General features: G+C 39.8%; 1 protein-coding gene across 9 annotated transcripts in view; it reads left to right on the top strand.

Annotated features, from left to right (window-relative positions):
* The first annotated feature begins 336 nt into the window (after positions 1-336).
* Sltm (SAFB like transcription modulator) overlaps positions 337-20,724 on the top strand; it is a 46,492-nt gene continuing 26,104 nt past the window's right edge. For 3 of the 9 annotated variants that reach the window (XM_041679551.1, XM_041679549.1, XM_041679547.1), the window contains exons 1-5: positions 340-771; positions 1,624-1,711; positions 12,825-12,889; positions 15,325-15,522; positions 16,332-16,379. In XM_041679551.1, coding sequence (XP_041535485.1) covers positions 610-771; positions 1,624-1,711; positions 12,825-12,889; positions 15,325-15,522; positions 16,332-16,379 — 561 coding nt within the window. In that variant the 5' untranslated portion in view covers positions 340-609. Of the gene's footprint in view, positions 772-1,623; positions 1,712-12,824; positions 12,890-15,324; positions 15,523-16,331; positions 16,380-20,724 lie in introns of all 9 variants that reach the window. The other 6 variants (XM_041679550.1, XM_041679548.1, XM_041679552.1 and 3 more) reach the window with 5 other exon arrangements.

The following is a 20,724-nucleotide window of genomic DNA, read 5'->3' as shown; positions in this document are numbered from 1 at the left end:
CCTGGGCTCAGAGCCTCAGGAGGTTTCTCTGGGCGTTCGGGGGCGGAACCCGCCGACCCAGGTTCACGGTGTACCCCGACCACCTTTCCACGACGATTCCGTACTTCTTCCGGGGAGGCTTGGCGTGCGCACACGCCCCCTTGGCTTCGGTGGGGAGACTCGCCTACTCTCTGTACTATGGTGTGCTTCTCACGCGGCGGTGGCTCCAGAGGCGAGACGCGACGAGAAGATGGCTAATGGAGAAGTGGGGACCGCGGAGCCAAGGACAGCTGCGCGGTAGGACACGCGGGACGGTCCGGGGCCACGCCAGGGGCAGCGCCGGTAGTCGTTCAGAGCTCCGCCCCCGCCATGCTTGCTCAGTGCGCACGCGCACTCGTCATCCGGGTGCCACTGCAGGTTGCGCTGAGGCTGCGGGCCGGGGGGCGTGGTCCCCGCGGGGGCGTGGCCAGCGGCTCATTGTGCGCAGCGTAGCGCGGCGCCGCTGGCCACCCGGGCCCGGGTTGGAAGTTGGTGCTGCCGCGGCCACCGCCTCCACCGTCGCTGCCTCCTCCTCCGCCGCCGCCGCCCTGCAGCCCACTCGCTGCCTCGGCAGCGCGCTGCTCTCCCAAAATGGCTGCCGCTGCCGGGGCCGTGGCAGCCTCTGCCGCCTCGGGGCAGGCGGAAGGGAAGAAGATCACCGAGCTGCGGGTCATCGACCTCAGGTCCGAGCTGAAGCGCCGCAACTTGGACATCAACGGGGTCAAGACGGTGCTGGTCTCCCGGCTGAAGCAGGTGAGGCCCGGGCGCGCAGTCTAGGCCGCGCCGCTTGGATACTGCGCTTCCGCGGTCGGGGCGGACCGGGCGGCGCCTGTGCGTGCCGGGCGCGCGAGGCCCGAGCCTCCGCTACAAGCCCGGCCTTCCAGCGGCCTCGCGAGCCGCCGCTGGTCGCGCCCCCTGTTTCCCCCGGGACGTCCTCTCGGTCGGCGCCGCGGCCTGCCGAGGGCGGTGCTTCAGACCCGGGCGGTGCAGGGTAACTCGGCCTGCGATCGGTACTCAGCGTGTGCATCGCTCGGTCTCCGAGGCGATGGTTAGTTTGCTGACTTGACCGAAGTTACCGTTTAATTGTGCCCAACCGTTTCTTCACCCCCTGTTCGGAGAAATCGGTAGTGGGAGTTGATGGGTAAATGAGAAGGAAGGCTTATCTTCTTCCCCTGGGCTTTTAGTTGATTTATTTTTAATTTTTAATTTCTGATTGCATCAGCGTAATCATCTACGTTCTCATCCCTGCTAAGCTTTCAGGTTTATTCACGTGAAGCTGAGGAACAAGTGTACGCAATACACGTTAGGAAAACTCTTCGTTACTTAAGTAGCTACAAACTTTTCTGTAATATATTTAGATTCTTGTTCCGTATATGTGACATATAACTATCGACTGGTTTGAATTTCAAGTTCCATGACATTTTGATTCTTAATGACATACCCCCTCCCCGTGTACTGCAATAACTCGTTTGTGAAGTCGGTTTGTAAAATAACTGGCAATTCTAATGTCTTGAGGCTTGAGGTTTGCTAATATATTTTCATTAAGTTTTTATAAAGTAAGTTTAGATAGTTTGTGTAGCATATTAACCTCTCTTTCTAATGTAGGCTATTGAAGAGGAAGGAGGCGATCCAGATAATATTGAATTAACTGTTTCAACTGATACTCCAAACAAGAAACCAACCAAAGGCAAAGGTTGTTACGAGTTCTGAACATTATTTTAAACTATATTTTGGTTATATAACTTGGCTCTGCTCTTGTACCACTTGCCCTGTTTATATAGTGCTACTCTTTGCTATTTCCCTCTGGCACTCTGCCTTCTTGGGTCAAGGAAGAAAAGTTACCAGGCTCCCAGTCCTTGTAGCCTTTTAGATCGGGCTGAAGTTGACTAGAAAGTGAGAAAGTTCTTTATTGGTTCTGGAGAAAGTAATGTTGCATACCGAGCCTTCATAGTAGGATGTACTGAAGAATAAAATACCATTTGATCCGTGTCTACCTTGCCCCACAATTGGCAGAGTTTTGATGAAATTCCTACCAGACCTTTCCTTGGCTCTTTGCTGTTCTTTCTAGTGTGTTAAAGTTCTGTGACCTTTGTGTTTAGTGTTTGAGTTGACATACTGGTTATTTTGCGTTTATTCCATTATGTAGTCTAATAATTTCCAGTGAAATTCAAAAGACCTCTTCAGTCGTACTCATAAAGGCAAAACTTTCATAATTAATTAGCTTTTAAAGAAGTTTTTAAGCTGTGGGGATACTAAAGGTTTTTAATGTCGTAACTTTTAAATTAGGTTAGGTGTATTTCCAAGGGAAGAATGTTTTGGTGTGAGTAGCTATAAGTAGTTTTCAAATGAATGTCTTGGTAACAAATGGTAATTAGGTATTTTTGAAAACATCCAGTTAGTGTAATCTTATTTGAATAATTGCAACCCCCCCCACTTATGAAGAACTGTGGCAGAGGGTAGACAAGCAGTTGTCTGATGCCCAGGCTCTCTAGAAAATCTAGGTGGAGTAAGTCGTGGATTTCGATGACACTTTGTTACTCTAACATAACTTTCTTCACTGCTGTACCTGATCTACCTAAATAGGATTGTAATGGGAGTAAGATGATTGAATAGGCCCGACAGTTTCAGCAGCGCACTTGCTTGAATCTTAGCACTCGGGAGGCAGAGGCAGGTGGATCTTTGGGTTTGAGGCCAGTCTGGTCTACAGAGTGAATTCCAGAACAGCCAGGGCTACACAGAGAAATCCTGTCTGGAAAAACCAACCAACCAACCAACCAACGATGATTGAATAGATTAATCTTAATAGAAGGGAATCAATTTTGACCTTAAACACTGTATCTCAGCACCTGGTCAGCATACTATTTGAGATTTCTTGATTCAAGAGTTCCCTGGGTGTGCTGATAGAAATTAAAAAGGGAGAAGAATCATTTCCTGGGTCGGTAGTAATGATAACATGGTGATAGAAGTCTAGAAGATTAACAGAGTTACCTTGAAGATCTGTGGCTTTTAAACATTTGTATCACCTTGGAAACTGCTGGTGAAGCAATTGTTTCATAACAGGAAAGAAATATTATAGGAATGAACATTTTTGTATAGGTTTCTGATTCACGTCTTTGATGTATTGTGATAGCTGAAAAGCCTGTTAATCATAGTCTCAAGTTAACTTAATGTTTTTAACTTTGATATGCCATCTGATTTATTCAGTTCACACATGCTTTTCTTGTTTGATTTTAAAATTTTTATTCTTTATATTTGTAGTTCTTGGCATATACATACATATATCTTAAAAGAATGTATGCTCAATCCAGGGTAAATCTCAGTGGGCTAGCCCACGTTCAGTTCCTGTACTCCCCCACCTAAAATATGTTGAATGATTACTCTCAGACAGGTTAGAGGAAAAGGAGTTTATAATCTTACATATAGGATGTTTAAAAAACACAGTTACAAGGACAAAAGTCTGTGGTATTGATTAAGTTCTAGTGGATTCTGGTATTTGTAATAACATGTAGCTAACATTAAGCAGTTTGTATTCTGAATTAGTTCTCAGTTTCTTTACAGTCTCTTTCCGGGGAACTTTTTAATAAGTAACTTAGATGAAAGCTTCTCCCATCGAGAGTTAGTTTCGTATTACTTGGGTGTGTGTTAAGAAAGCAGTTAAACAGGTGGTGCTAAGGCCTCCCTGCCTTGTTTCAGAGATATTGTATTTGATTTTGTCTATATTTTCAACCCTCAAAATCACCTATAAACTTCAACAAATTATGTATTACCAAGTCAATATAGTATTCAGAATTAAATATAATAATTGGCGTTGAAAGTAATTTTTAGTGCATACAGGCTAAAAAGAAAAATGAAAACCACAACAACAAAAAACCCCAAAAAACAAAACAGATGTAGAATTTCCCCCTCTAGGAGTAAGTGTAATTGGAATTTTGGTTAGGCCAAGCATCTGATATCTAATATTTTTGCGAGAAAATAGAATAGATAATATTATGTGTTTATTCTACAAAACTTTCAAAAATTACCGACTAGGATAATGTAATTAGTAGCCACAGAGCACATTCTGAGTAGTTCAGTCCCAGTGAATGGTCGTTCTGCCTCGCTACTTACTTTAAATTTTAGCGTGTTGAATGTCAGTCACTAATAAAAGTGTAGTGGAAGGTGGACTTTGAGCACAGGACTGTCACGGGTGCTTCTTGTGTGCCTGCTAGACTGAAAGATTCACAATGTAAGGATCATTGAAGACCCAGGATGTAGTCTTTACACCTCTAAGAGCCTGGGGCAAGTGATGTCTGCTCAGATGTTTGTTGAATAAGTTCTGAAGACTATTGTAGACGTAATAATTTCCAAAGTATTTCTTGCTGCTTGTTTTACTTACACGTTTGTGGGAAACTTTTACATCAGGCATTAATAGTCTGTCAGGCTATCTCAAGAGCACAGTGGGTTCTTCTAATATCCTCACTATGTGAAGTATACTTTGAGAATGCACAGCTCACTGTAGTGTTCTTCTGTATTCTTTTTTTTTTTTTTGGTTTTTTCGAGACAGGGTTTCTCTGTGGCTTTGGAGCCTGTCCTGGAACTAGCTCTTGTAGACCAGGCTGGTCTCGAACTCACAGAGATCCGCCTGCCTCTGCCTCCCGAGTGCTGGGATTAAAGGCGTGCGCCACCACCGCCCGGCTGTAGTGTTCTTCTGTTTCTTACCAAGCTGTAGCTGCATTGGAAAGCCTCCTGTTCCTTGCTGGAATATCACCTGGTGTCAGGGCTCGTATGTTGTTTTCATTTTGCATAGCCAGCCCATTTGTCCCATCCATTAAAACAATATTATCAATAGGGTACTATTGCACTGTTTTCAACTATGATATCAAATATGGCTTATAGCTAGTTTATACCAATATAGGACTTTACTGCCAGGGCAGTCATCTTAAGTATTCTGTGTCAGAGGCTGGAGACTTAAGACTTATTTCCATTTTGTGAACTCATGTAAAATAAACTGTTGGTTTTGCATGGATTACAGACAGAAGTCATAATTAGTGTTGATGGCATGAGATTTTAATGGAAAGATTGAACAACGGCTTACAGCTCATGTGGATTATTGATTTATTTAATCAGCCATTCTTCTGACAGAATGAAAGGACCACAGTGTTTTACAGCTTCTGGAATTAACTGCAAATCCTAAGCTTCACAGCCTGAGTCGCTGTGTGTCAGCCCTTGTACTCTGGAATAGTAGCTTAGTGTTTTCCTGGTCATAAAGGTGAAGTGTTTTTCTTTTTTAAATTAGATAATTCAGAATAATGCAAAAAAAAAAAACCAAAAAAATAGCTCATTACTCTACCATCTTGAATTTGTCATTGTGTTTTTTTTTTAATTTTTAAAATTTTATTAATTTTATCAGCCAGGTTGTGGTGGCACATGCCTTTAGTCCTAGTATTTGGAGGCAGAGGCAGGTGAATCTCTGAGTTTGATGCCAACCTGGTCTACAGAGTGAGTTCCAGGCAAGGGTGGGCTCACAAGGAAACCATGTCTCAAAAAAAACAAAAACAAAATTTTATTTTATCTATATAGTTTTTGCTTGAATGTTTGTATGCATATCGCATGCATCCTTGAGGAAGTCAGAAGATGATGCTGGATCCCTTGCAGCTTGGAATCTGGAGTTGTAGATGGTTGTAAACCACTGTGTGGGTGCTGGGAATCAAGTTTAGGTCCTTTATAAAGTAGAGCCACAAGTGCTCCCAGCAGCTGAGCCATCACTGCAGGCCTATTTTTTCCCCTTTCCACATCATGTACTTGTTGCTCAGTGTGGAGAATCTGGAAACAGTCATTTGCCTCTCATATTTTTCTCACGCTGGCCTCTCTTGTCAAACCCATCATTTAAATAATATTCTCTACTCTGCATTAAAGTCATTGGCATTTTCAAAATCGGGCACCAGGTTCCCACTTCTCTGAGGCTTAGTTTCCATGCTCTGGCAGGGCCTAGGTACCAGTCTTCTCTGGAAGCTTCCGGATGGTTCTCATGTGCAGCTGGGACTATGCTGCCTTTTCTGGGAGACTCTACTCATCAGTTTTGTAGTTCCAGAAACCTTTCACACTGCATTTGTTTGATTCTCACAGATGTGCTGAGCTGTAAGCAGGACTTTATCTATTCATGCGCACATCACACATATGTAAGAACTTTAACATTTTGTAGATTTATTCCTTTTATGTGTGTTTTGCCTCTATGTCTGTGTACTACCTGTGTGCCTGGTGCACTTGGAGGCCAGAGGAGGCATCAGATCCCCTGGAACTGGAGTTACAGATAGCTGTGAGTCACCCCTAGGTCCTCTGCAAAGGTAGCCATTGGTTGCTGTTAATCACTGAGCCATCTCTCCAGCCCTAGAACTGTTTTTAGTTGATAGGTATAAACCTTAGCCTAACAGGAACTCAATTAAGTTTTACTACTTTTTAATTTTTTTTGTTTTACTATTTTTTTTTTTTATTTTTTACTTGTTTTATTATTATTTTCTCAGTGCTAAGGTGTCAGTCCTGATCTAGGGCCTCACATGCCAGGCAGATGCTCAGCTACTGAACTATATATACCTCTGGCCCTTTCACTATCCTTAAAAATCATGACTGTTTATTCTAATTATCTTTTTTTTTTTTAAGAAAGCATTTTTTTTTTATTTAACTTTTTTATGTACATTGGTGTGACGGTATCAGAGCCCTTGGAAATGGAGTTACAGACAGCTGTAAGCTGTCATGTGGGTGCTGGGAATTGAACCTGGATCCTCTCTGGCCTTATACTAATTATCTTTAGATGACAGATTTAAGGGACTTAAAAAAAAACATACTTTGGGTATTGATTTCATTACGATGAATGTGAATCACCTTTTATACACACATGCACACAGAGATCTATATACATAAATATATATGTGTATGCATTTCTTTTCCCTTGCTTTCCTCTGATTAGAAAAAAAAACTCATTTATTTAGCAACTGCTATATTTAAGACAGGATACAAAGACTTTCAGAAATTTTGTTCTATTAGTAAAGTGTTAGTTAATAGAAGCTAAATACAGCGGGGTGTGATGGTATACACCTGTAATCCTAGCACTTGGAAGGCAGGCAGGAGTTTTAATTTTGAGGCCAGCCTGGCCTGTATAGGGAAACTTTATCTCAAGAATAAAGTAAAATAAAGCAGCAGTAGCTAAAATACATGCCAGCAGTTACCACAGGAATGATTTTTTGGTAAAAATATTCTAGGCTGGGGCTGGCAGAATGACTCAGTGATAAAAGGTGCCTGCCACTGCACAGCTTGAGTTTGATCCCTGAGGAGAAAACTGACTCCTGCAGGCTGTCCTCTGTACACACACCAGCGTATGTGCCCATGCACATACCAGACACACAAAAGAAAGCATAGTGAAAAGATTATTCTAGGCTACTGCATGCCTTTGGGGGGAGGTTTTGGCTAGAAACATCAGCGGTCAATCGGAAGCCATATCCTTTCCAACAGACATTTGGTAACTAAGCTTCTTTCCCTGCCTGAGAGTGGGGACTTAGACCCCAGGGCTTCATGTCTGCTAGGCAAGAGCCACCGTCACGCTTTACAACTCAGCCCTTATCTGTATTTCATAGCAACATCTTGTGTTTAAGGATAAAGTTACTTGGAAAAATTACTTTAAAATCAGTTTATTAAGTAAATTTTGTTTTGAAACTACTTCTGAACTTAAGGAAGATTGTAAATCTTATAAGGACCAGTTTATCTTTGGAGAAGAAAAATCAGTTTGTAACCTAAAACTTTTTTTTTTTTTTTTTTTGGTTTTTTTGAGACAGGGTTTCTTTGTACTTTGGAGCCTGTCCTAGATAGAACTAGCTGTTATAGACCAGGCTGGCCTCGAACTCACAGAGATTTGCCTACTCTGCCTCCCAAGTGCTGGGATTAAAGGTGAGTGCCACCACCACTCAGCAACCTAAAACCTTTTGTGTATGATTTCTGAAATGTATATGTTCTGAAAGCTTAAAAAATTTGGTAAAAATGAGCTATTCCTGTTTGATGTAACCTTTCATACTATTCGTATATTTCTCTAAATATTTCTTTTCTTTTTTTATTTTTTGCTTTTTGTTTTTTGAGGTAGTTTCTCTCCTGGCCTTTTATTCAGGTATCTGCCTGTCTCTGCCTCCTAGGTGCTAGGATTAAAGGCATGTGCCACCATACCTGGCATTTCTGATGATTGTAAGGGAATTGAATTTAGGAAGTGGAACATAGAATGCCCACTGTTGCAAAGTCTGTACGTTTGCAGTTCTCAGACATTACTGGCCTCAAGGTTTCATTAACAAGTTCAGTGGGACTGGAGAAGTGGCTCAGTGTTTGTGACCACTGACTGCTCTTCCAGAGGACCCAGGTTCAAGTCCTAGCACCCACGTGGCAGCTTACAACTGTCTATAACTCCTGTTCCAGGGTGTCTTACATCCTTACACAGGTATACATGCAATATATGTACATAATTTATGAACACCATTGTACATAAAATACAAATTAATTGTAAAAAAAAACCTGTTGACCTATACACTGTCATTCACAGACATGTTTCTAATTTGTCAATGTTTGGTTTGTGTGATTTTTGCTTAAATAGCATTTTGGTGAATGTTATATGTGTCAAAATAGTTAACCTCTTCCACTATAACTTAAAATATGATATGTTAATTTTGCTTTAATTTTCTATTTTGTTTTTTTTTTCAGACAATATTTACTAGCCAACTTATTTTCCAGTTTTGTTTTACAAAGCATTAAAAATAACATGCAATCTTCATTACCTTGAGTTAGTCTTCATCCTGGTCAATTTTCCTTTGGGCCAGTTTGCCTTTCTGTGGTACATGCTAGATTCCCTGAAGGACAAAGGAGGTGAAGTTGCCTGTCTGTGGGACCTTTGCATAGCACAGGGTTAAGAGGAGCAGACAGAAATGATTACCCCTAAATAAAGTGTGCTAAGTGTAGTGTTATTGAAATTGAAGTCCTTGCACATCTGTGACTGCACGAGAAGCTGGAGAACTACAGACACAATTCATAGCGTCAGTTAAAGTGACTGCAGCCTTGTTGACAGGATGAGGCTGCATATAACTTTTTGACTGCCATGACTCTTACTTTTGTCCCAGTTGGGCCTAACAGAAGTCTAGATCTTGGGCCTACTAGTGTCCAACATACTACTTAGTCTATTATGACCAGCCAGGAGGTGCAGGACAATGAACACACCTGCTGGCTCTAGTGCCAAACTGGGCTCCCTGCTGTATGGTGCAGATGGTGACTTATGCAGGCTAGTTATATTTGTAGGGAGAGGTAATAACTTCTTTGTACAGGGGAAGCAGTTGCAGAATAGTTTTTCTTTTTTCACTATAGTTTCAAATTCAGCATTAGTTAAATAAACCCAGAGTTATAGATTATGAAAGTGATCAAAAGCTAGTGTGAGTTTTAAGTTTTCTCAAATACTGTGTACTGCAGTCTCACCACTGTGTTGTCCAATTTCATCCTGTGGTTTTAAAGTGTGTAAGGAAATGGCAACTATATAGTGCTTTCGTGTAACATGACATCTGGAAATAGCATAGAGCAATAGTAAGACATTTCTGTGTACCCTCCTCTGCCTCTTGACTGTGTGTCCTGGGGCAAATTACTTAACTGTTGAGAATTCCACAGTTTACAGTTGTGATGGTGTTGGGGCATGTTTGAGACAGGGTTTCTTTTTGTGTCCTAGAAGTTACTCTGTAGACTAAGCTGGTCTCCAACTCAGATCCGCCTGCCTTTGCCTCTGCCTCCCAAGTTCTGGGATTAGAGGCTCGTGCCACCACCATTTACATTTTTAAAGATGGCACTTTGGAGCCTTTATTTACAGCATGAGAAATAGTAGTTGAGCATGTGACCCATTTTAACTTCTCAAAGATCTCCTGGCTTCCAGGAGTAGAATTGGGCTTGATTTAAATATACTGTCTTTGTGATCTTTTCAGCCTCAGTTTTCTAGTTTGTGGAATGAGTGCTTCAGAGTAGCTGGAGGGTGAATAGCTGAAGTATGTGACTGTATAGACTTGGAGAGTCTGGACAGCAGGAAGCCAGTGAGCAGTAGCAGTGCTGCTGGTAATTTTTATTGAAGTGCCTTTGAGCTTCCTCTAAGTAAACTAAAGCATGTGAGCTTCCCTTTGGAGTGTGCCCGATGTGTAGCTTGTTCCGATGCTGTTTGGTGCCTATAAATTGTATGCATTAACTATTTCCTAGAATGGACCTTGTTAGTGGGTCAGAAAAGCCTCCCCGGAACTGAGGGAGACTGTGCTGGTTTGGGGCATGCTACATGACCTCTGAGCACCTTATCGCTTTGTAAAATTGTGGAAACCTCTCTTGTGTACCCAAGCATGCCTGTAAAAATAAGTCATATTTTTAAAAAGTGCTTTGCAAATTCTAAGACAGATTTTAATTACAAAGTAAAACTTAGAATTTTTGAGGCAACTAAAGGAGCTCACCCTAAGCTTTGCCCTCTAGGTAACTTGGATGTGTATTTGTAAAGGGAAGGGCTTCAGGTTTTTGAAACTTTTTCCCCCAAAACATAGTATCCTTAAATTAAAAAAAAAAATGTTTATTACTTTATGTGTCTGAGTGTTTGCCTGCTTGTATATAAGTGTACTGATGTCTGGTACTGGTGCAGGCCAGAAGAGGGCATCCGACCTTGGAATTGGAGTTGCAGACTGTTGTGAGCTGCCACATGGGTGCTGAGACTAGAACCTGGGTCTTGTAGAAGAGCTGCAAGTGCTAGTAATAGTTGGGTCAACTTGCTTGTCCTTAAATAGTTCTGTTATGATGTGTCCTTCTATAATAGAATAATTTAATGAGCTTGTTGCATCCAGTTTTCAGAAAAGCAGTACCTTTGTTTTCTTCCCAACAGACTGAAAGGTTCTACTAGGGCCATGAAGTGGCTGGCTTTCAAGTCATTTCTGTATTTAAACTTCAGTCTTCCCAAGGGCTTTTTTGATTGTTGTATAAAAATACTAAAAAAGTAATTTTTTAAAAATTTTTTTAATTTTTTTTATTTTTTTATTTATTTATTTTTTTTGGTTTTTCGAGACAGGGTTTCTCTGTGGTTTTGGAGCCTGTCCTGGCACTAGCTCTTGTAGACCAGGCTGGTCTCGAACTCACAGAGATCCGCCTGCCTCTGCCCCCCGAGTGCTGGGATTAAAGGAGTGCGCCACCAACGCCCGGCAAAAAAAGTAAATTTTTGATAAAAATGTTAATAATTGTAAATTTTAAAGTATATTATACATCTATGAGCTCCCTAAAATATAGGCCCCAGTATTCTAAATAGGAAGTTCAAACCAACAGTGGTAGTTCATGCATCATAATCCCAGCACTGGAAGGCCAGTGCAAGGCCAACCTGAGCTACATAGTGAGTCCAGGCTGTCTAGGGCTATAGAGTGAGACTCTGTCTTAACTCCTTCCTCTTTGAAGGTAATCTTTTAAAAACTATATGTAGTCTCACTTGACTAAATGGAAAGCATATTCTCTCAGTCTTGCTTCTTACAGTTGTAGGACCAGTATTTTGTTTTCTGTTATCACTCACTCATTCATTCATAGAGAGGGTTTTAAATTGGGAACATGTGAAAGAAAAGGGGTGACTGGGTAGAGGATATGGAAAAACTATTTAACATTTATTCTAGTAACTAGAGTCTCTCGAGTCACTGAATCTAGACAGCAGCACTGTCAATACCTGATCCAGGCAAAAGGAAAATGCAGTTTAGTTTGCCTCAGAAGAAATGTCCATTTACATTTCAAAAGAAATGGAAAAAAAGGTTAAAATTTAAATATGAAAGTTTCAATGGCTCTGATTTTCTAAAGACAGCATTTATGGTGTGTTACAGATTTCTGGGCAGTTTTTTTGGTGGTGGAGGAGCTTTATTGAAGAGACAAGAAACTTTTAGCATTGGCTGTGTGGAAAAAAATTTTTTTCTTCCCATACTGCAGTAGCACTCGTTAAATTCCACCAAATAACACAGTTTTAGAAATGAGGGCTGAGCAGAGAAATCTTGTAGTCTGCCTGGAAACTGGGGATAGTTGCATCTGGAATTCAGTTCTCCTGCTTTGCATCTGCTAAGTGTCATGCTGAGTGACCAGCATCTGGTCCTCATGCTAAAGTGGTCAGTACTGCTATACTGAGGTTTGGGGGTAAAGAGCATTTAGCCAGGTACAACCAAAGACTGTTTTCCCTCCATGGGGAGGTGCGAGGTCCTGGAAACAAAACCGGGCAGTTTGTGTTAACTGGTGTGTTGTTCAGGGGATGGGAAAGACTTCTGTCATGTAGCCTAGGTTAGCTTCAGACTTGAAGTAACTTGAGCTCTTGATCCGCCTGCTTCCACCTCCCGAATTGGTAGGATTACAAGTGTGACCAAGTGTGAAATTTTTATTTTAGATAAAGCTATTTAAGAGGAGGATTGAGGATTTTATGGGTATTGAATCTTGAACTTGGCTATAAGATCTGATTACATATATAGATTGTAACATACTGTTTAAGGTGCTACTGCAGACGGAACTGACGACAGAGTGTATGTATATAAAGAAAATCTATGTTGACGTTAGGTGAGTTGAGGTGATGGGTCCCTGATAGCATGCATGTCAGTGAGGTGGCATGGCTTTGGGAAAACTTTTTTTTGTTTGGGATAGCTGTGATGAAGTGATTTTTTAAGTAGTTCCCATTTGTAGATGATTTTAGGTAGGGAGAGTGATACTGTAGAGTAAGTGTAGAATGTTCTATTTTCTTAAAGTAATAAAATACTGGTTGTTAGCCCATTGTCCTTCTTTCGCAGGTAAAAAACAAGAAGCAGATGAGTTGAGCGGAGATGCTTCTGTCGAAGATGATACTTTTGTCAAGGTAAAGTGTTAATCTCTAGGTTAAGATGTTTACTTTGTGTGATGAATTCATGGATTTTGACTTGGAAAATAGACACTGAAGTACATAGATTAAAGAGACTTAAATATTGGCAGCCCCATGATCTCTCATAACTGAGTTATACAAGAAGTAACTGTAACCAACTGAGACATGAAGAAAATCTAAGCTGGGTGTGGTGATACATGCCTTTAATCCTAGCAGAGGCAGGCAGATCTCTCAGGCCAGCCTAGGCTATGCAGACCTTTGGCTTAAGAAAACAAATTAAACTAAAACAAATGAATATATTTGGGCATTCAAGTGGGACTCTGAGGCCTGTGCACCTGGAGGACAGCCTGGATAATAGGGTGTTAGTGGGCCCAAGCTGCTGATACTTTCCCAGCCTACTTACTGCATTAACTTTTATGTACTACAGTATGTAGGACTTGATAATATATACTTTAAAACTGGAGAGGGAAGATTGCTGAAGTGTTACTATCTAGTAAAGATCAAATTAAGGAATTCGTTATGCCCTTTAAAGTTAAATATACCACATCTTTTTGAACCAAAAAGGAATGTGCCTCAAAAACAGAAAATAGTAATTTTGATTGGGGCAGTGACAGTTCTTTGTATTACAAGTATAGAGCAAGTTATTTTTAGTTAATAGTAGGGTATTTTGTTTCTTTGAGCAAAATGTAGCGTGCTGTTCATTGGGTCTTAAACACTGACATTCGCAGGTATTAATGATCACAGTTCTTTTTAAATTACACATATTTTTATTCTCACCTATTCTGTGTTCTGTGTTAGTTCACATTGTCACAGTTGTCTCTGGGTATGTTTGTGTATTGACTATGAGGTCAGCTCATGTGCCCAGCTTTGTGCCCTCTCTACTCCACACACATGACCCCACACAGAGATAGATGCATTTTATTGAGAACCCTGAAAGCAGATCGTTTTAGTAACTATTTGCTTGCGGAGCCACTAAACTTCGTGACTGCATTCCCATAATCAGCTTTTGTTTGAGCCCTTAAGAACTCCTTAGTTTTGGTATCCATTATTCTTGTGGTATGTTTTTCACTAGGTCTATTTCATTATTATTTTCTGTACTTCTTTACTAATGTGTGACTAAGCAAAAATTATAAGCTGGAAACACTGAAACTTGTAAAATGTGTTTAGTTTCCTCCTGCTGTAATCTGTGTCAGTGTGAACTGTTGAGGACTCAGGTCTCTTTGATGGGAATATTGAGATGGCATCTGAGGGGAGGAGCGCTTCTGTGTCAGCCCTAAAGTGACCTGTGGTCTGGGAGAGCCAAGGAGATTTTGAGAAAACTCTGTGAATATACCTTTAGTTCTTAGTATTTCTTTCTTCGCTTTGAAAGTATATGTGATATATTTGAATTTCTTTTCTTGCTTCTAGAATTTGTAATTATGGATTTTTTTTTTTTTTTTTTTTTTTTTGATTTTCGAGACAGGGTTTCTCCGTAGCTTTTGGTTCCTGTCCTGGAACTAGCTCTGTAGACCAGGCTGGCCTCGAACTCACAGAGATCCGCCTGCCTCTACCTCCTTAGTGCTGGGATTAAAGGCGTGCGCTAATTTTGGAATTTTTTTTAGAATAGTGGTGGGTAAATGGCACCTACTGCCTAGATACTTGGACAGTACAGCAGTTGTTTCTGTGGGTAAGTGAAGTCTAGGTTTGCTTCAGAATGGTGTAGTTCCTCAGTGACTCCTCCCATCTTTTTGCTTCTTTGCTTCTGCACTGTTACCGGTTCCCACTGCTGCCTAGCCACACTGTGATGCCAGTCTTCAGTCAGTGTGCACTGTAGAGCAGCCATGGTCTTTGCTGCCCTCCTTTCTCACTAGACATTTTTCCTTTTTAGCCCAAACCAACTTCTTAAATCTTATGTCCCCATCCTATTTAAATTGGCAGTGGGAGATTTTTAAAACAAATACTTTTAAATGAATAATATTCATACTTTTAAAGACTAGACTGATGCAGCACTTGGGAGTTCTCTATTATTAACTAGAAGTAAACTTCCTGTTTAAATATGCATATGACTTTTGGGGTCTTTGATGTTAAATCTGACTGGCACATGGAGAATGGAGAATCAGTTCATTTCTTAGAAGCTATGTCTTTTGGACAACTCTTATACTGTGGCTTAGAAACTCTTAAATAATTGAGCTTAAAGTATCTCTCTAGCAATCAATTCAGCTTATATTTCAGTGTGAAATTTGAGATTCAGTCATGGCTCATTGGTTGTGGTATTGACTACATGCTTAAAAAACAGTTAATGTGACAGGTAAAAATGCTTAGACTTTCACTCTGGGAATGTCATAAAGTAAAATCAAATCTGCCTCGTGTAGAGTTGTCAATTTCTGAAAGTGTTTGGTGGATAACCCACACCACTTGCCTCTGGTTGTACCAAATGTTTTTACCATTAAAAGGACTGTGAATTGGAGAATCAAGAGACACATGAACAAGATGGAAATGACGAGCTAAAGGACTTGGAAGAATTTGGTGAAAATGAAGAAGACATTGTGCATTCCCAGGAGTTGCTTTCTGCAGAAGAGAACAAGAAAACTCATGAATTAATAGAGGCAGAAGCAATAGAAGATAGAGAAAAAGAGGACATCGAAAGTCAGGTCTTTAGCCAGTTTTGTTAAAACATGACACAGAGAAATTAAGATTTACTAGTAAAAAGTATTTTTTTTTTAGTTTGATTTGGAGGTCTCAGAATTTAAAAAGAAATTTATAAAATTATCCAGAATCCTATCATCTAAGGCTTTTAAATTTTTTGCTTATTTTACGTATATATTTACATAGTTATTACCATGCCAGAAATTGCTGTTGATTCTATATTTTGCTTTTATACAACATGCCATAATGACTTCGTAATTAGGCTATATTCTGTATGTCTGATAGCCTCTTTACAACCTTGAATATTTAAGGTTTGGGGGGTTTTTTATGTCACTAGGAATGAGTGTGCCTGTTTCACTCAGACCTTGTCATTATTACTTGGTGGTCGGTCGCTCCACCCTTGTTTGCTGCTTCACTAGGATAAAAAGTACATTTTTTCATTTATTATTAAGGGTAAGAAAATGAAAGTTGAAATATAAAGCAATTTTCTGATTTTTCTTTTGAAACAGACCATTTATCCTGCTGTGAAGTATGTTAGATCTTAGAAAAACCTTTGGCTTTTAGAGAATGAGGGCTTCAGTATCCATAAGGCTCTTGCCACCTGCCTAGCCTAGTAACTGAGGGCTCAGGACATTCTAGTCATGTAGTGACATGACTGGTATGTTTATGTTGTCATAAAGAGGATAGCCTGAGTTCCTGGTTGGTGCCTGCAGTTATCAGAGTGAGGCAGACGATAAGCAGGTGTGAGCGTCAGAGCATTCCCATTGTGCCCCGATGTCTTGTAAAGCAAAGCTGTTGTGTACCTTTTACTTAGGACGTTGAAGCTCAAGAAGGTGAAGATGACACCTTTCTAACAGCCCAAGTAAGTTTGCATTAGTCTTGTGAGTATAATACTGTGGGTGGAAGGGCTTGGAAAAGCAATCTCATTTTTCCTTTAATTTTTTAATTCATAAAACTGCTTTAAGTTTAACCCTGAGCTTTGAATGTGATGTGCATAAACTGTTGGCAGTTGAAGGTCCAGGTACTACAAAAGTGATTAGGACTGGAGGTTCCTGTAATTTTTAGAGTTAGAAAGTCCAACCTTTGTGTAAAATAGTAGAGATTTCTCAAAAAAAAAAAAAACAAAACAGACTTTTGGGAGGTGTATAATCTTGATTTTTTTTCTCTATGTGGCATAAAGTATATCTTTTTCAAGGTTTTATTTAATTTTTTATTGGTTTAACATTGGTGGATCAACTTTGATAACAGTGGGGAAAAATCTCGTTCTTGACATTGTTGTGGAAGGTAGAATGTGAAAAATGGCTGTGCGTGAATTTGGTGAAACTTGTTTTAGTCCATGCTATGCATAGTGTACATTTGGGAGTATGCTACCATTGTAAACAATATTTATATCTTTGTTTCTGCAGTGTTAAATACTATCCTTTGTCTTTTCGCCTAGTCACAAGGACCTGTTGTATATTAATTCTTTAATAGCTATGCTTTCAAATAGAGATACCTCACCATTGACTAGATTGTTAGGTTTAGCAAAAATGGTGATGAGTCTGTGACTTGATAGTGTCTGCTAGAAGAGCAGTTTGAGGAATGTGTGTGCAGACTGCAGAGCTGGGGCTAGAGAGATGGCTCCCTGCTTAAGAGCATTTGCTGTTTACAGAGGAGCCAGGTTTGGATCCCTGCACCCACATGGTGGCTCACAGCCATCTATCACTCCAGTCCTTGGGGATATGACACCCTCTTCTGGCCTACACTTGGCAATAGGCATGCACATGGTACACAGACATACATGCAGGCAAAACACTATACACATAAAATAAATCTTAAACCCACAACAATTGTGTAGCTGACTGTCTCTGGCTGTGAGATGAGCTGTGGCTCCCTCACAGTGGAAGAGAACTGACATTTCTGGCCATTTGGACAGTGAGAGGCAGCAGACTTGTCCCTCTTCTGTCTGTGTACATTCGTTTCTGCATGATAGCTGAGGGAGATGAACCTTCACACGGGGGAGTATTTTTCTAGATTACTAAATTTTCAGAAAACTGGAATTGAGCTCTGTGTATCTTTGGCAGCTAGCTTTTTGTTTTTGTTTTGTTTTTCTAGATTTCTTTGAAGCTTTGGAGCTTGTCCTGCTTTCTCTATAAACCAGGCTGGCCTCAAAGTCATAAGAGATACCACTGCCTCTGCCTCCCGAGTATTGGGATTAAAGGCATGTGCCACCACCACCCAGCAGCAACTAGCATTTTGGTTCCACTACTGGGATGCTTCTGGGTTATACAGATTGTGAGCTGCCTGGCAGTGTTGCATCTAAGAACCCTGTTTACACTACAGGCTACTTTATTGCAACATGTTTAATAGGTGGAAGTAAAGTATTTCATGGAATGGTTATCTTTTTAAAGTTTAATCTAATTTTTATAGGATAGAATAAATGAACCATTCCATCCTGATAGTAAGAAACAGTTATTTCAGAGACCAAGATACAAGACATCTTTAGAGAGATTTTAAATAAAATCTTATAGTTGAGAATTATAGTACAGCCTTAACTTGGAACTTAGAAGACAAAACTGGTGCATCACAGGCAGCAGGATTGCAAATTCAAGATCAGGCTGAGCTACAGAACTAGACCCTGTCTAAAAATCCACAAGAAGACAATATAACTGGGCAGTGGTGGCACTCAGGAGGCAAAAGCAGGCAGATCTCTGAATTCTAGACCAGCCTGGTCTACAGAGCGAGTTCTAGAACAGCTGGGGCTATACAGAGGAACCCTGCCTCAAAAAAAACAAAACAAAACAAAAACCAAACAAACAAATAAAAGTAAGAAAGAAAATTATAATCCTTTATTTTCCTTTTTATAAATAATGTATATGCATTATTTATATAATATATTTATATAATTTATTATAATATATTTATATACTGTATAGACATACAAATTTATGCAGATTCCCCTGTGATCTGATGTTTTTAAACATGTTTCATGAATATATTATATGAATTAGGGGTATAGAGGCTGTAATTATTAACCAACCTGAGGTATTCTCAGTTCCTTCAATCTTATTTCCCCTACCTTCATTTACATTGTACTTTCTGTAGTGTTTAAAACCAAATCCATTTTCCATGACCAAGTTCAATATGTAGCTTTAAAAGAAATTCCTAATACAAAAATTGTAATGTCATTAAGCAATGAAGTTAATATTCAAATATTCCTTTAGCTATGAATGTTTTTTTCTTTACAGGTCTTGTTTGAATCCAGACCTATCTACTGTGATTGATATGCCTGTTAAGGCCCATTTATTTATTTATTTATTTTCAAATATTTACTTATTCATTATGTATACTGTGTTCTGTTTGTATGTATGCCTGCAGGCCAGAAGGGAACACCAGATCTCATTACAGATGGTTGTGAGCCACCATGTGGTTGCTGGGAATTGAACTCAGGACCTCTGGAAGAGCAGTCAGTGCTCTTAACTACTGAGCCATCTCTCCAGCCCAAGGCCCTTTTAATTTGTAGGCTTGCTCTGTAACTTAGTTTCTCTTGTTTTACTTGTTGAAAAACTTAGTTGATTATCTCATAGAGGAAGGGCTGCAAAGCCTTTCTTAAAGGGTCCCAGACAGTAAATATTTTAGCTTTTGTGGGCTATAAGGTCTGTTTCACAATTGCTCACCTATGCCACAGACAATGTAAAAATGAATGGGCCTGGCTATATTACAATAAAAATAATAGTTTTCCAAGCACGGCAGTAGAGCCTTTAAAATCTAATTTTTATTTTTTATTCTTTTTTTCCAAGACAGGGTTTGTCTGTGTAGTCCTTGCTGTTTGGAACTTGCTCTGTAGACCAGGCTGGCCTCAAACTCACAGAGATCTGCCTGCTTCTGCTTTCTGAGTGCTGGGATTAAAAGCGTGAACCACCACTGCCTAGCCAAAATTTAGATTTTGCTGGATACATTCCACTGTGTCTTTGAACATATTTCTGCTTACTGTAGTTACTTGAAATTGGTAAGTTGGTGGCTAGGCTTACTCTCACATTTAAGGATAGCATGAGTGACAGGTGTTTCATATGTGGAATTGCCTATGAATTGCTTGTTGTGTCTTTTTATATGGCACCGAAGTCATTGGTGATACCTTACAAAGTGGTCATAGTAGTAACTGGAATATTTCTAGAAAAACTAACCCTTTATATACTGTTTGTTTATTAAGTAGTACCATTTATAAAGAAAAACCAGGATATATATTTGATTTTTTCCCCCCTTTTATTCACTAATTTCCAAATAATGAGCTAGTTGATCAGCATCTTCAATAGTACTAATGAGCTTTTGATCTTTTTCTTTGCTTTCTGTCCTTTTATTTCAGGCTCATGGGTTTAATATATTTAATGTATGTCAGTCTATTGTTATCCTTGAAGCTGAGAAGATTCTCACTTTCTGTTAGTGAGCAGTTTTAGCTCTTTATTTTTGGTGTATATATAGGTGTTCTGGTTTCTTTCTGCTAGACCTTCATGTAGTCATTGCTTCATGTTAGTGGTAAATCCTTTGTCAGGTCAGCAGTCAGGTTCATGGGTGTTCACTGCTCCTGAGTTGTTTATTATTTCTAGGCCTTTTCTGTAAATCATTCATAGGGATACTTTGAAGTTACTCATTTCCTTTAACTCACATTCTTCACACCAAGGTCATTACTGAAGATGACTTAAGACCTCCCCAATTAGCATATTCTCATTAAGGATGAACAAAGTACTGTATTGCAGATCAGTTCTGCCCCCAAGGAGTAGAGCACCTACTGAAACATATTTTGGTTGATTTGCTTCATCTATTTTTTAATGATTGATTTTAAAAACCTAGTTTGTAACTTTCTGGGATTCTACAGTTATTTTAATCTAATTCTATACATATTTAAAATATATATTTGATTTTACATCAAGGTATGAAATGAGATATTTAAAAAGATGTTCGTGTAGTTCCCTGCCGTTCCTTTATTAATTTTTTAAAATCCTTGACATAGGCTGGAGAGATGCTCAGTGGTTACACACACAGTGGCTGCTCTTCAGGAGGCCCTGAGTTCAATTCCTAGCACTCACATGGCACTCAGTCTTTTATAACTGCAGTCCATGTCTGCACCCATGGAATCAGGTGCCCTCTTCTGGGGTGCAGACATCCAAGCAAATAAAACACCTGTATACATAAAACACATTTTAAAAAGTCCTTGACGTAGTCTATTTATA

The sequence above is a fragment of the Microtus oregoni genome, unplaced genomic scaffold (genome assembly GCF_018167655.1).
Source record: "Microtus oregoni isolate MIOR12 unplaced genomic scaffold, Mior012 000032F_ref0000030, whole genome shotgun sequence".
Taxonomy (NCBI): domain Eukaryota; kingdom Metazoa; phylum Chordata; class Mammalia; order Rodentia; family Cricetidae; genus Microtus; species Microtus oregoni.
This window is presented reverse-complemented; position numbering and strand designations above follow the sequence as displayed.